Source organism: Phyllostomus hastatus, unplaced genomic scaffold (genome assembly GCF_019186645.2).
Source record: "Phyllostomus hastatus isolate PE091 unplaced genomic scaffold, TTU_PhHast_1.1 phas_scaffold_1224, whole genome shotgun sequence".
NCBI lineage: Eukaryota > Metazoa > Chordata > Mammalia > Chiroptera > Phyllostomidae > Phyllostomus > Phyllostomus hastatus.
The window spans coordinates 439,647-453,644 of record NW_025334008.1 but is presented as its reverse complement, the minus strand read 5'-3'; the positions used below and the strand labels follow the sequence as shown (position 1 = coordinate 453,644).

At 54.0% G+C, this 13,998-nt stretch overlaps 1 protein-coding gene across 3 annotated transcripts; it reads left to right on the top strand.

Moving 5' to 3' along the window:
• Nucleotides 1-342: 342 nt before the first annotated feature.
• MAMSTR (MEF2 activating motif and SAP domain containing transcriptional regulator) lies at nucleotides 343-9,600 on the top strand. Of its 3 annotated transcripts, XR_006787736.1 has the most exons (11): nucleotides 343-466; nucleotides 966-1,049; nucleotides 2,209-2,247; nucleotides 2,847-3,022; nucleotides 3,195-3,379; nucleotides 3,745-3,847; nucleotides 4,051-4,245; nucleotides 4,505-4,690; nucleotides 4,771-4,825; nucleotides 4,958-7,932; nucleotides 8,028-9,600. XR_006787736.1 is itself a non-coding variant. In XM_045856264.1 (10 exons), the coding sequence occupies exons 2-10, from the start codon at nucleotides 992-994 to the stop codon at nucleotides 5,239-5,241; spliced, it is 1,281 nt and encodes a 426-aa protein (XP_045712220.1). In that variant the 5' UTR covers nucleotides 343-466; nucleotides 966-991; the 3' UTR covers nucleotides 5,242-9,600. The 3 variants fall into 3 exon arrangements, 2 of the variants coding, with proteins under 2 accessions (XP_045712220.1, XP_045712221.1); XM_045856264.1 differs by having other exon boundaries at nucleotides 4,958-9,600; XM_045856265.1 differs by having other exon boundaries at nucleotides 394-466; nucleotides 971-1,049; nucleotides 4,958-9,600.
• Nucleotides 9,601-13,998: the final 4,398 nt, after the last annotated feature.

Sequence of the window (13,998 nt, the reverse complement as noted above, 5' to 3'; positions counted from 1 at the left end):
CTGTCTCCCCCCTCCCTCAGACCCTGGAGTCCAGGGCTCCAGTCTGAACTTTTCACTCCCCTGAATCCGACTCCTGTTGCTGCGTCAGGGAAAAAGTAAGCGACAGGTGGCACCTGCCTGCGGGGTCGGGACGCGACCACCTGCCTCTGCTGCTCGCCCGGCGCCACTCTCCGCACCTGCTTCTGTCAGTCCGCCTGCCGCCGCCCCGCCCGACCCCGCAGCGCCAGGACGCGGAGGAGGAGCGAGCCAGGGAACCCCGCTGTCTGCCCCGCCCCAGTCCCTCTCAGCCGGTGCTCCCGCCCTTTCTCAGGGTTCCAGGCGGGACTTCTGTCTCCCCTCCCCTCTTCATGGGCTCTGGGCACGCCCCAAGAAGGGGGGGTCCCAGGCTAGTAGGGTGGAACCCGCGGCCTCAGCCTAAGACGGTGGGACAACCTGCCCCAGAGCACAGCCACAGCAAGGCCACCTGGTGAGAAGCCCCTGGGTATGGGGGTGTGTGGATGGGAGACTCATCTTAACTCTTCTGTCCCCTCTCTGGACCCAGTCCCTTCCCCACAGACCATGGTGGCTGACAAATGCAGATAGAAGAGACTTTCCCGTGCCCTAGGGACCTATCAGGTCCTTTCCTCCTTTTGACCAAGGATGTTGGATTCTCGTCCTCTCAGAGTATTAAGTTCTGGCCCTTCACCCCTTTCTCCTTCCTCCCCTTTCATAGGCCCAGGGGACCAGGGCCCCAGTGTCCTCCCTTTTAGTACCCAGGAGTCCCAGGTCCCAGGTCCTTTCTCCCCACAGGCTCCAGAGTCTGGTTCCCCAGCCTCTTCCTTCCCCAGGGATCCAGAAGTTATGGCCCAAGGCCTCTCCTGTCCCCGAGTCCTTCAGGCTCTTTCCCAGCTGCTTCCACATGCAGGGGCAGCCTCCTGACTTCCATTCTGCCCCTGCCTCTTGTGGGGGTCCTGCCCTCCTTCTAGTCCAGGTCCCCATCCCAGGCTTGGCAATGACCCTGGCGGCTTCCTCCCAGCGCTCCCAAATCATTCGCTCCAAGTTCCGATCTGGTGAGAGACTTCTCTCTGTGCTTGTAGGAAAGGGGTTCTCTGGGTCCAGGGAATACTTTAACTCTGGGAGTGTGCAGGGTGTGGTGAGGTTGGAAGGGGGTGATGGGGCCCATGAGGCATGTGTTTTCTGTGCAAAAGAACACTTGTGCATAAAGGAGGCCCCAGCAAGGGGGTTAAGCTGTGCTGAATCAGTGTGTGTGCAGATGGCTGGTACAATGCTCATGCAAACAGTGGGGAGTGGACAGGTAGGGGTGGGGGTTCAGTGGGTCAGGTAATGCAAAGGAACAGGGGCTTACACTGACATGTGTGCAAAGTGAAGTGCACAGAGTGATTTGGGAGTAACCAGTGTGAGAATGTGGGTTAGGGGACTGTGAGCTATCAAGCTTTGAAACTGTCAAAGTTGTATTTTAGGTCCCAGTGCAGGTAAGAAGTGTGCAAGTGAGTGGAACTGGAGGTCATTTCCTGAGTAGAAAAAGTACACTTGAGTGTGCAAATGAGGGTGCTCCTGTGACTGGGTGAGCACAAAGACACAGTAACAAAAAGCAAGGAGTGTGCAAAAGAGTGCAACGGTATAAAGAGCAGAAATGTGCAAAGGGACCACACCCTGAATGTGCAAATAAGTGTGTTGATGTGGCTTGGGGAGTGGCAAGAAAGTGAAGAGCGAAGAGTGTCAAAGGGTACCTACAAGTGCACAAAAGTGGTGTGTGTGCAAAACTAAAGCCCAGGGAGATGCCTGTTTGAAGGTGGGTGTGCAGAGAGGGTGACTTTGGGGAAGTGGCACAGAAGACAGCCAGCGTGTGCAAAGCGGAGTGCAGGGATAAAAGCAGGCGAGGAACAAATGGGTCGGGCTGCCAAGATGGTGCTTGTGCCAAGGGTGGGGTGGGCACACACTCCTGAAGGGGGCAGGTGGAGTTGGGGGCAGGGCTGCCTCCTGCATCCGTGCCGGCTGGCACCTAGCCCCAGAATGGCTCTGGCCCTTGGCGCTCTGCTGGCAGGGAGCAGGCGGGAGGCCCTGGAAAGGGAAGCCTGCATGGGGTGTGTGTGAGGGGGCTGGGCACGCGTGTCCCGCCAACAACTGCAGCTGGAGCCGCCTGCCAGGCCAGGCTCCTGGACACTCCCTTCCCGCCTTTCTCCTCCCACTCCCTTCTTCCCTCCACAGTCCTCCAGCTTCGGATCCACAGACGGTATCAGGACCCGAGTAAGTGTGGGCCCTGAAAGGGAGGGGATGGTGGCCCTGACTCGCTGGGGCCTGCTGGAGTGCAGCTGCCAGCTTCCCTTGCTGGTTTCTGAGCCTCGGTCCCTCAGCCCCAGGCATCACCGAAAATCATCCCATCCTGTCCTCTCTGGAGGTCCCAGGAATACTGGTCCCCTGCCACCCCACCCCTGGGTGCTCTTCCGTTATCCCCACTCCAGCGAAATGAGGGAATCCAGAAGGAAATGTCCCAGACTCCACATTCAGCACACATGGGAATTTCAGGACGTGGCTTTCTTCTATCTCTCTCTCCCCAAGACCAGGAGTGCTGCGCCACCCGTTCTAGCAAAACCCCAGAAATCTGTGATCTTCAGCCACCACACCCCTTGGTGACTGAGGACATGATTTTGCCTTTCTTGAGAATATAAAACTCTGGGTTTCCAGCCCCTCTGCTTGCAGATCCAGGCATCCAGGCACCCAGCTCCCACCACTTGGGTGTTGCTCCCTGGTCGTGTTGTCCCCACACCAGAGGGGGGGAGTCTGAGTCCTCTAGGACCCTCCTCCCCACACAGCCTTGCTCCTCCCTGCCTCCTCACTGCCTGCAGGCCTCTCGGGATCCTTCACCGCCTCTCCAGTCTCAGATTCAGATCCCTGGATCTCAGCCTCAGCCCCAGCTCTGGCCCCCACCGCAGCCTCACCCTCAGGTCCTGCCCCTCTCTGCTCCAGTCTGGGCGTTCTGCACCCTGAGTCACAACGCTGCCCTTGGAAGTCGCTGAAGAAGGTCAGTCTCCACTGGACTGAGGGTCCCTCTGAGTCTAGCTTTGGTCCTCCTTGCTGCTGGCTTTTTTGCTCCTCTCTGGTGGTGCCAAGCTGACCCCATTCTTCTCGTGGGGCTCTGGGACAGCGAAGTAGGAAGGGAGCTGAAGCATGTGGCATCACACCTGCTTTTTCAGGAGTCGCCCAAGATCTCCCAACATTGGAGGGAGGCCAAGCCAAAGGGGAACTTGACATACCACCAGTACATTCCCCCAGAGCCAAGACAAGGGTCTAGGGCAGACCCTCAGGCCAAAGGATCGGCTGAGGGTCCCCCTGGGCCACCTCTGTGTGAAGAGATGAAATCACAGCAGCCACCTTCTAGGTATGACCTCTGTTCCTATCCTCCAGGAAGTTCAAGCCCTCAGCATCCTCCTCCTTCAAACCAAGTCTAAGGTCAGGGGAATCCGCCCTTAGTCCCCTTCTCCCCCAGGACACAAGAGTCCAGGTCCCCAGCCCCTCTTCCTTCAGTTTCTAGAAGTCCCAGCTTCAGGCCTGAGTCTGAGCCCCCAGCCTCTCCTCTCCCATGCACAGGAGCTAGCCTCCTGGGTTTGCTCCCTCAGGGACCCAGAATTCTAGGCCCCTATTTTCCTGCATCTTCATGAGTCCCCATATTTAAGGATCCAAGAACGCCTTTTCTCTGTGTGCCCCCTCTAACCTCTGTTTCCCCTCCCCCACCACTATCGCTAGGATGAAGCCCACTCCCCTCCCTCCCTCCCTCCCAGGAGTCTCCAACCCCTCGTCTCCTTCACACAAGTTGGAACTTCAGACCCTTAAACTGGAGGAGCTGACGGTGAGTGTGGAGAGCAGCTTCCCAGACTGGCCCTCAGCCTCGGTGGGGACGCAGAAGTTTAACCCTGCAGCCTCAGCCCCATCAGAGATTCAGGACCTGGGGTCCCCAGTCCCTCCTCTCTCGGTTTCCAACTGTCCAGCCCCTGCATATCTCCTGCGCTCTGGAGCCCGCCCAGCACGGCCTCTCCCCGCCCCCCGCTCCAGGTCTCAGAGCTCCGGCAGCAGCTGCGCCTGCGGGGCCTCCCGGTGTCCGGGACCAAGTCGATGCTCCTGGAGCGCATGCGCGGAGGGGCCCCGTCCCGCGAGCGGCCGAAGCCACGGCGCGAGGACTGTCCCGCGGGTGCTCCCTGGCCACGCCTCAGGCCTAAAGCCCTCGTAGCCGCCCGACGGCAGGGTTCGGTAAGGGCGGGGCGTGCGGACCAATAAGGAGAAGACAAAGCAGGACGAGGCGGGAATTTGAGAAAAGAATAGCCAATGAAGCGTGGGGACCGTGGCTAAGGGGGGAAGGAGAAGCCAATGAGAGAATAAGGGGTGTGGCGGAGGGGGGATTGTGGAGCGAAGGACCGGGCAGGGACCAGTGGGTGGAGCCACAGGTTAAAGGGAGTGGAGTAGCACCGAGTGGGCGTGGCTTATAGAAACACGGTCTTCTGGGTTCTAGTCCAAGCCAAGCCCAGCATCTCCCCTGCCCGCTGTTCCTCGTGCCGCGGGAAACTTCGTGACCGCTCCGGCTCCGTCTCAGTCTCCGTCTCCAACTCCGGCTCCAGCTCTGACCCCTTCCTCAGCACCAGCCTCAGCAGCCCTGACTCTGGAGGAGGAGCTGCAGGAAGCGATCCGGAGGGCGCAGGTGAGAGGGACTGGGCCAGTGGTCCCCGGTCAGGATTCGGGCCGGAGTCCCAGTTTCACTCCGCTTCTGCCCGTCCGCAGTTGCTACCGAACCGGGGCATCGAGGACATCCTGGAGGATCAGGTGGAATCTGGTGGTAAGAGACGAACTTCTAGATTTAGGAGCAAAGGGGGCTGAGGTTCTGGACTCCTGGAAACGGGAAGCCCCTAGGGGTCTGGGGTCTGGATCCCTGCCTCCCTAAGTTCACACTCCATTTCTTCCCCCGCAGACCTGCTGCCCCCTATCCCCCTGGACTTCCCAGGCTCTTTCGATGTGCTGTCCCCCTCCCCAGACTCCGAAGGCCTCTCATCTGTCTTCTCTTCCTCGCTCCCGTCCCCCACAAACTCCCCATCCCCGTCTCCCAGGGGCCCCATGGACTCCTTGGACTGGCTGGAAGCTCTGAGTGGGGGTCCTCCACTGGGCTGTGGTCCCCCAGCCCCCAGCATCTTCTCCACTGATCTATCTGATTCCAGTGGCACCCGGCTGTGGGACCTGCTGGAGGGTCCCTGGTGAAAGATTCTGGGTTTCTGAGGGACTGAGAACTGGTAGGGATGGGGAGGTCACCAAGACAGACTCCTTGAGGGAGGAGTCGGCACAACTAGCAGAATCCCCTCCCACCACAAACCCAGAATCAGAAACGACCCTCATCTCCACCTGGCCCCTAAATGCTGCCCACATGCCAACCACCTGACTTTCGCCTGCCCTGACCTCCACGATCGTGTGGTGGGGGAAGGGAGGTCTCATTTGCTGCGGTCCAGGGCGAACAATCTGCTCGCTGCTTCCTTCCGAGACCTCTTGGATGTCTTCTTCTTCTCATCCTACTCACTACACGGCTACCTGTCGCTGGGGCATCGGGAAGGTGGTGTATGCTTTTTTTGGATGCAGGAGAGGGGCAGGAAGGAGTGGGGAGGGAGAACAGAGAACTAGGCTTCCCTCGGCTTTCGGTTGGAAGTGAGAAAATCAGAACCGTTACGTACGAGGTTAGATTCTCTTGGAAGCAGAGCCTGAGACAAGATCCACGTGTCCAAGATTTATTAAAGAAATGCTCCCAGGAGGAAGCCAAAGGGAGTGGGTGAAATGGGACAGCGAGAGGGAAGAAGAGCACCAGGTATGTGCTGTCAGGTGAAGTTCCGACCTCAGCCTGGTCCCTGAGGATATATGAAGTTGTGGAGTCTTTCCCACCTTGCAATAAATGGAACTGGGCCTTTAGGGCAAAGGGAGATCCCCGTTTAGGTTTTTAAAGCTGAATCACAAACCACCTCAAAATGTAGTGTCGTAAAATTATCACTGTCTACAGTTGTTCACAATTCTGTGGGTTGACTGGGCTCAGCCAGGCGGTTCTTCAGCACCATATGCTGTCGGCTAGGGCTGTGAGATCCAACGTGGCACTCTCATACGTGTCTGGAGCCTTGGCAGGGGTGGCTCCTAGGCTGGACTCATCAGGGCTGGAAGAAGCTGGACTTCTCTCATTCTCCGTGCGGTCTCAGTGCCCTCCCTCTGCATGTGGTCTCTCCCACAGAGACATGGACTCCTTAGGAGGTAGCTCAGGTCTTTGCCAAAGTGACCCTCCCTCGGAGAGGAAGTGGAAACTGCCAGTCTCTTAAAGACTGAGCTTGGAACAGACCCAATGTTCCTTCCACCGTTTGTATTGGTTATTGCAAGTCAGGCCATCCAGGCTGAATATGGGAGGCGACTACTCCAAGGTGTTAATGGGGGGATGGCATGGTCACTGGGGGCCATATTTGGAGACTTGCTACTACACCTCTCTGTTTAGTCATGGGCTCCGTGTCCTGAGAGGGGGCTGGGACACAAAGTCCCAAGCACTTAGACCCCAAGAGGCATCCTGAGAAGAGGGCCACAGGGTAATTTGTTAGCAGCAAAGTGTTTTAAAGTGCAGATGTTATTATTTCGAGTGAGGCCAATAGGTCAGATGATCGCCATTGAAAAGACAGTCTGTTAGCCCTGACGGGTTTGGCCCAGTCGGTTGGGCATCGTTCTGCAAAGTGAAAGGTCTCCGGTGCAATTCCTGGCCAGGGCACATGCCCAGGTTTCTGGGTTTGTTTTCAGTCCCAGTTGGGGGTGCCTAGAGAGGAAGCCAATGGATGTTTCTCTCTCACATCGCTGTTTCTCTCCCTCTCTTTCTCCCTCCCTTCCCTCTCACCACCCCTCCTCCCAAAAATAAATTAAAAAGACAGTTTGTTATTCTCACAGATCCCAACAGAACAGAGCATCACAAGCCATGCAGGGCCACACAGGGAAGCGCCAGGGTCAGCCAGGAGGCAGAGGCAGAGAGGGGAACCGTGGTGAGAGCAGTTGCTGTGGCTTCTTCAAGAAGGAGCACATGGGGCGGGATAAGGAGGCTTAAGGTTAGCTGGTTTGAATAATTTCAGCAGCCTCGTGGGGTCCTGAGGTACCTGGAACCTGGCCCTGGGGAGATCAGGCTGAAGGGTCACATCCTGGAGTGTAATGTCTTGAAAAGGGAAGTGGCAGGGAGCCTGGGCTGTGGGCTGCTGGGTCCGCGTGGGAAAGGCCTGGGCATGGGTGCGCTCATGATTACCTCCAGGAATTGGCTGGCCCTGTCAGCCAGGCCCCAGATGTCAAAGCACCACCCATACAGAAGAAAAAAAAAGGCACAGTTATTGCACAAAGCTCTCAGCAGCGGGGTGCTGGGTGAGCAGAACTGAGAAGTGTCCACTACAGGTGGAAAGGGACAACAGATCAGTCCATGGGCCAGGACCCAGAGCCAGTGATGTCCCCTTGTCTTGCTGGCAGTGTCCTCATCTGTGCTGGCAGCCAGTGTGGCTGAGAGAGCTCACTGAGATAGTCTACAAACTGGCCCTGGCATGTGAGATGTGCGGATAAATATTCTTTTATTTTTTTTATCCTCCCCTGAGGACAGTCTTATGGGTTTTAGAGACGGGGGAAGAGAAGGAGAGGGAGAAAAACATAAATGTGAGAGAGAAACATTGATCGGTATCCTCTTGAACACACTCCGACCAGGGACCAAACCCCCAACCCAGGCATGTGCCCTGACTGGGAATCGAACCTGTGACACTTCGGTTATGGGACGACACTCCAACCAACTGAATCACACTGGCCAAGGCTATGCCAGTGGTGCCTCATTATGCAGAAAGCTAGTGGACATTAGAGATCCCCCCTGAAAACAAGGCAAAGGCGACCTCTGGTGTCTTCAGAATGCATCAGGTAGGATTCCATCCTCACTTTCCAGCTGACACCATTGAAAATCAAAGAAGGGGGCTGATATGCCCAGGGCCACACAGAGCGGGGTTTTCCATCAGGTTAATGAGTCCACGGCATGTGTCCTCAGAGTTGAAAAGACGAAGACCCTCCGTCTCTGCTCTGGTGCAGCTCAGACATTTGCAGAGAGAGAGAGCCCCAGCACAAGGCAATAAGTATTTTCACAGCAGTGGCGCATGAGATTGCAGGGCCGTGACTCCCAGGAAAGACCAGAAGCCGTTGGAGAGGCCCAGAGTGACCAGGGGAAGGATTTTGCTGACATTTCAAGGATCAGGAGGAGGTGCACAGAGGAACCACCTGGAAGCCCGCATCCTTGTGGAGGCAGACCAACGTGCAAAGGCCTGAGGCTGTGAGGGGCCAAGTCACGTGGGGAACCTTGTGAGGTCAGGTTCCTGGAGCACAAGGTGGGTGGCTGCTGGGCCTTGCAGGACCCTTCAGGTCAGGCTGACAGCTGGTGGGAAAGGGGTGCAGCTGTCAGAACATCAAGAAGGGCCGTGGTGGGCGTCCTCTCTGTTTCCAGAAACATACTTCTATGCTGGTAACTATCTCCATATTAATCTGTTCACATCTCTGCCGACACGCCGTCCATGTCACTGCCTCCACCTATCCTGTGTCCAGAGGAGGGCAGCCTTGGGCTGCAAGCCTGTGAGGCCTGGGAACAGCCCGCAAGTCAGGGGTGGAGGCTGAGGAATTCTCCAGAAGGTGGAGGTTCCAAAGAAGGGGCAGGCGTGGGAGGAGGTGCGTGAGTTGGATCCCAGAACCTGAGGGAAGGGCTTGGATCCTGCACTCTCCCCTGAGGCCTGTGGCCCACCCGCTTCTGCAGACCTTTCAGCCCCTCCTTCCTGCCCCTGAGAAGAAGGCTGGGCCTCCCCCAGGGGGTGCGGGGAAAACGGAGAGTTGGCCCAATGTTGGGGCGAAGGGAGCAGGAAGTCGGCTGGGGAGTCTGCTGGGAAGTCCTTAGCAGCCACAGGCGACCCCCTGCACCACGCTGGCCATCCTGTGATCACGAGACCGCGGGAGAATGGACATTACACGCGGTTGGACAGGACGCAATAGTGTCACGAGTCGCCTAGCTGTGCTGCATTGAAACGTGTACTCCCTGACTCAGCAAATTCACTTCTAATAATATATCCTAAAAACGCAGTATTAGCTCGCATGCAGAAAGATCTGTCACACTACAGCCGAGAGGGCCTGGCGACAAGGACGTGCTTGTCGGCATTATTTATAGCAACAAAGCCCAGCAAACAACCTACAACCCTTCCCTTGGAGAATGCGTGTGCCGCCATCGATCAGCTCGATGGAACCATTTGCAACTACCGAAGGGACTGGAGAGATGTTTCCGACGTGGCAGCTTAAAAAAAGAGAGTAAGTTGCCAATGTTTGCAGGATTCCATATTTTAAACCACACACACACCCCCCCCAAAAATGATATTTGAGCCTTTTACATTTATTAATTTTTAAGTTTTTACAGCTTAAGGTTTTTTTTTCTTTTCCCACAAGCATGCTTTTCTCCCCTAAATGGCTCAGTATTGTTTGTTAAGAATCCATCCTTTCCTCTCAAACTTGTAATGCCACCCTCAAAATACATTAAATTCTCAAATGGGTTTCTGTTCATTTCTGACTTTTCTAGGCAATTTCTTTTCATCTGTTTTCCATGTACTGGGATCACACTGTTTTATTTATTGAGGCTTAACGTTATTTTTTAACATCTGGGAGAGCTTGCCTGGCTCAGCACTCTCTACTTGTGGAATTTCTGAAGTTATTCTATTGTTTAACTACTACTCCTTCTTCTTCTTCCTGGTCAAAAGGGAAGTTTCTGGCCCCAAAATAAAAAATGTGAAAGCCACTTATCTACAGTATGTGAAACCGTGAAATCATCCTGGGAGAACCACAGGCCATGGATAGAAAACCCTTGGGAATGCCAGTTCATGGAAGAAACAGCCCATGACCATGAACATCATTTAATTGGATGAAAAGGGACAGACAGGGCGATAGCCAGCATCCCACTGAAGTTCTCCACCCTCCCTGCTTCCTCAGGCACTGCAGTAGCTTTCTAGGGCTGCCCTCCCCCAAGCTGGGTGGTTTAGGCCACAGACATTGTCTCACAGTTCTGGAGGCTAGAAGTTCAAGGTCAAGTTCAAGTTTGCAGGCTTGGTTCTTTTCGGAGTCCTGAGGGAGAATCCATTCCCTGCTTTTCTCCCAACTTCTGGGGGTTTGGAGGTGATCACTGAGATTTCTTGGCAGGTAGATGCATCACTCCAATCTCTGGATTGTTTGAAAACAATTTTATTTATTTTTAGAGAATGGGGAGGGAGAGAGAGAAACATCTGTGTGTGGTTGCCTCTCATGAGGCCCCTACTGGGGACCTGGCCTGCAACTCAGGCATATGCCCTTACTGGGAATCGAACCGGTGACCCATTGGTTCGCAGGCCAGCACTCAATACGCTGAGCCACACCATCCAGGCTGCCTTTGTTTTCACTTGGTGTTCTCCTTGTGCATCTCTGTCTCTGTGCCCAAATCTCCCTTTTCTATTAGGCCACAGTCTATGGCTTAGGGCCCTAGAGACTGTAGCTGAACTTGATTAGGTCTTCAAGGGCTATTTTCAAATAAGGTCATGTTCACAGATGCTGGGGGTTAGGATTTCAACATCCCTTTTGAGGTGACACAATCCAATCCACTCTAAGCCCACAGGCCAGGCCCCAGTCCTACATGGGCTGTGGCTGCCCTCTGCTGGCTCAGGCCCCTGCTGGCTTATACTGTACACGGTGTAATTAAAGATCGTCGATATCTGCAGCACGTGGGCCAGATGAGTGTATTTACACTGTCTGCAGTTAGTGTTTAAAAATCTGGAGAATGGGTTTCTGGTCGGTGTGGCTCAGTGGACTGAACGCTGGCCTGTGAACTGGCAGGTCACAGGTTCGATTCCCGGTGAGGGCACATGCCTGGGTTGAGGGCCAGGGCCCTGTTCAGGGGCACGTGAGAGGCAGCTGATGGATATTTCTCTTGTACGTTGATTTTTTTCTCCCTCCCTTCCTCTCTCTCTCTCCCTCAAACAAACAAACAAACAAATAAAATCTTTAAGAAGAAGATCTGGAGAGTGGGGTTGACATTGAGGTGACAGAGGACACAAGATTCAGACTAGAAGCAGGTGAGACTGTTGCTGCATTTGCTGTCCCCTTAATAAAATTCTATACCAGCCTCTCCACCAGGTGGCTCTGGCGCTGAGCGGGCAGGAAGAGCTGGGGATCAGCCCAGGCTCGCTAGGAGGTCGGGACAAATCTGCCTCCTTTTCCTGAGGTCAGCTGGCAACTCCCCCTCCACACACCCTTCTCTGTGCGATTCTTTTCTAGATGTTTCACCCAGGGGCAGGCGGCATTAGGGAGAGGATCTGGGGGCTTCCAGTGGAAGAGGAGGGTCCTGATGGGACAGGGCTTTTCAGTGGGGGGTTCTGTTAGGAGAGGGGTTGCCAGCAGAGGAATTCTGGTGGGGGTTCTTTATGGGAGAGGGGATTTGAGGGGGGCTGTTCCGGTGGGGGTCCCATTGAGGAAGTTTGCTGGGAGAGGGCTGCTTTGTTAAGGGTGTGCAGCTGAGAGAGGGGGCTCCAGTGTTTCTTGTTTTATCGTCACCTGAGGACATGCTTATTGATTTTAAGGAGAAGGGAAGGAAGGGAGAGAGAAGGGAGAAACATCCATTGATGTGACAGAGAAACATCAGTGTGAGACAGATACATCCATTAGTTGCCTCTTGCCTACACCCCAACTGGGGACCAAGCCCACAACCTAGCACATGTGCCCTGACTGGGAATCGACCTGGCAACCTTTCGGTTTACTGGGTGACACTCCAACCAACTAAGCCACACAGGGCAGGGCTGATTTTTCTTCAAAACATCTAGCCCCGTGCCGCCCAAGACGCCAGCCATTAGCCACGTGGGCCTATTTAAATTTAGAGTAAAGCAAGTTACATGCAACTTCACAATTCGTTCCACAGTCACCCTGGTCACATTGCACGTGCTCAGTGGACAGAGGTGGCCTGTGGCTACCATAGTGGACAGCGCGGGTGGGGGACATTCCCACTACTACGTGAAGCTCTATGGAACTGCGCTGCCCTGGGCCTACATGGAAGCCTCCTTCCCCAGCCTCCCACACTGCAGCTCCAGAGCAACCTTTTACTTTCCATTCAAAACTGTGAAATAGCCCTGGCTGGTGTGGCTCAGTGGATTGAGTGCTGGCCTGTGAACTAAAGGGTTGCTGGTTCAATTCCCAGTCAGGGCACATGCCTGGGTTGCAGCCCAGGTCCCAGGTGGGAGGTGCACCAGAGGTAACCACACATTGATGCTTCTCTTCCTTCCTTCCCCTCTCTAAAAGTAAACTTTAAAATATAATAAAATAAAATAACTGTGAAAGAAAACATAGAGAAAAATGCATGAGGCATGCATGGATATTTAACAAATAGTTCAAAAGTGAAGATGCATGAAACTATAGCTCTTTTTAAAAATTACTAGCCCTGGCTGGCGTAGCTCAGTGGATTGAGTGTGGGCTGTGAACCAAAGCATTGCAGGTTTGATTCCCAGTCAGGGCACATGCCTGGGTTGCAGGCTATGACCCCCAGCAACCGCACATTGATGTTTCTCTCTCTTGCTCTCTCTCCCCCACCCCTTCCCTCTCTAAAAATAAAGAAATAAAATCTTTTAAAAATAATAAAAATTTAAAAAATAACATGTAAAAAATTACTTATTTGTTTACTTTTACTATATTTTTCCCCATTATGCCCTCTTCCAGCTCCACCCATCCCCCTCCCTGGAAGTGCAGTTCTTGAGGTCCCCTGCATTTGTCCCTCATCACCCTTTCCTGCCTCCCAGACGTCACCAGTGTCCTGAGTTCTGTCCTGGTCATGCCTCTGCTTTTTCTTACTGCTTCACTGCTGATACAGGGTCTGGTGCAAATACCACCTATGTTTAATGACACAGAAGTCTTGTATTGCACAGTCATAAGCATGTCGATCTGTAACATAACAATATCACCCTCAAGCGCCCCATGGAACACTTTAGGTGAAATGTTTGCATTGCTGTCCATCTTGTGCGAGACACTCACGTACCCCACCAACCACACTTGGTGGCCTGACTTCTGCCGGCCCCGTACGTGGGCACCTAAGCACTGGAGTTCCAGTTCCCCACTTCGGGGCTTCAAATAAATGAGGACACGCTGGTGGCCTATACGGGGGGTCTGGGGTGATGAGCTATGATTTGGGTTTTAATAAATTCTCGGGCTGCTGTCAGGAGAGCCGACCCCAATGTCTTTTAAAGAATATTTTTGAAATGCCAACAGGTGTGCTGGTAAATGCTTAATAATAGGTTCTCAAAGAAGAAGGAGGAAGAGGAGAAGGCAGCGGGGCAGCTGCCACTCTGAAGGGCTATGACAGCAGAGTGATGGCGGCGGAGGTGGCTAATGGGCAGATCTGCCGGGTCAGCGTAATTCCCTAGGCAATGGGAGGAGACACAGCGGTGAGGAAGGGTCACAGGAGAAATCAGCTCCTACCCTAATGGCCTACCACCTGCCATCAGCCTCCAGAACCCTAAGTGACCTCAAAAACAAGCCCTGTCCCAGGCTGTGTGGGGTGTAGACAGTGAGCTGGAAAAAGAAGCAGTGCGGCCAGAGGCCACCGAGCAGCCAGGGGACACCTTGGGACAGTGACTGACGAGAAACTCAAAAATCAGCACGTTCTCTGTGCTCATTGGGTATCATTGTGAAGTGTCTGTTTTGTGTTTTTTCCAGGTTTTCTCATGAAAGGCTTGCCTTTTTCTTACTGGCTTACAGGCATTCTTTGTATGTTCCGGACACCAGCCTTCAGAAATGTAGATATTGTAAACCTGAAGTGTCTTTTAATGAATACAAGCCCTTACTTCTAATGAGGTCCAATATATCAAATGTTTTATGGTGACTTTTTTATTATCCCACTTAAGAAACCTTTGCCCAACCCCAAGGTTGGGCAAAACCAAAATGATATTAAAAAAA

What these genes read in the sequence shown, in the direction of transcription:
- MAMSTR (XM_045856264.1), top strand. Translation starts at nt 992, where the DNA reads ATGACCCTGGCGGCTTCCTCCCAGCGCTCCCAAATCATTCGCTCCAAG. An exon ending in CTTGGAAGTCGCTGAAGAAG is followed by an intron (nt 3,023 to 3,194) that starts GTCAGTCTCCAC and finishes CTGCTTTTTCAG; the next exon opens with GAGTCGCCCAAGATCTCCCA. An exon ending in AAGCGATCCGGAGGGCGCAG is followed by an intron (nt 4,691 to 4,770) that starts GTGAGAGGGACT and finishes GCCCGTCCGCAG; the next exon opens with TTGCTACCGAACCGGGGCAT.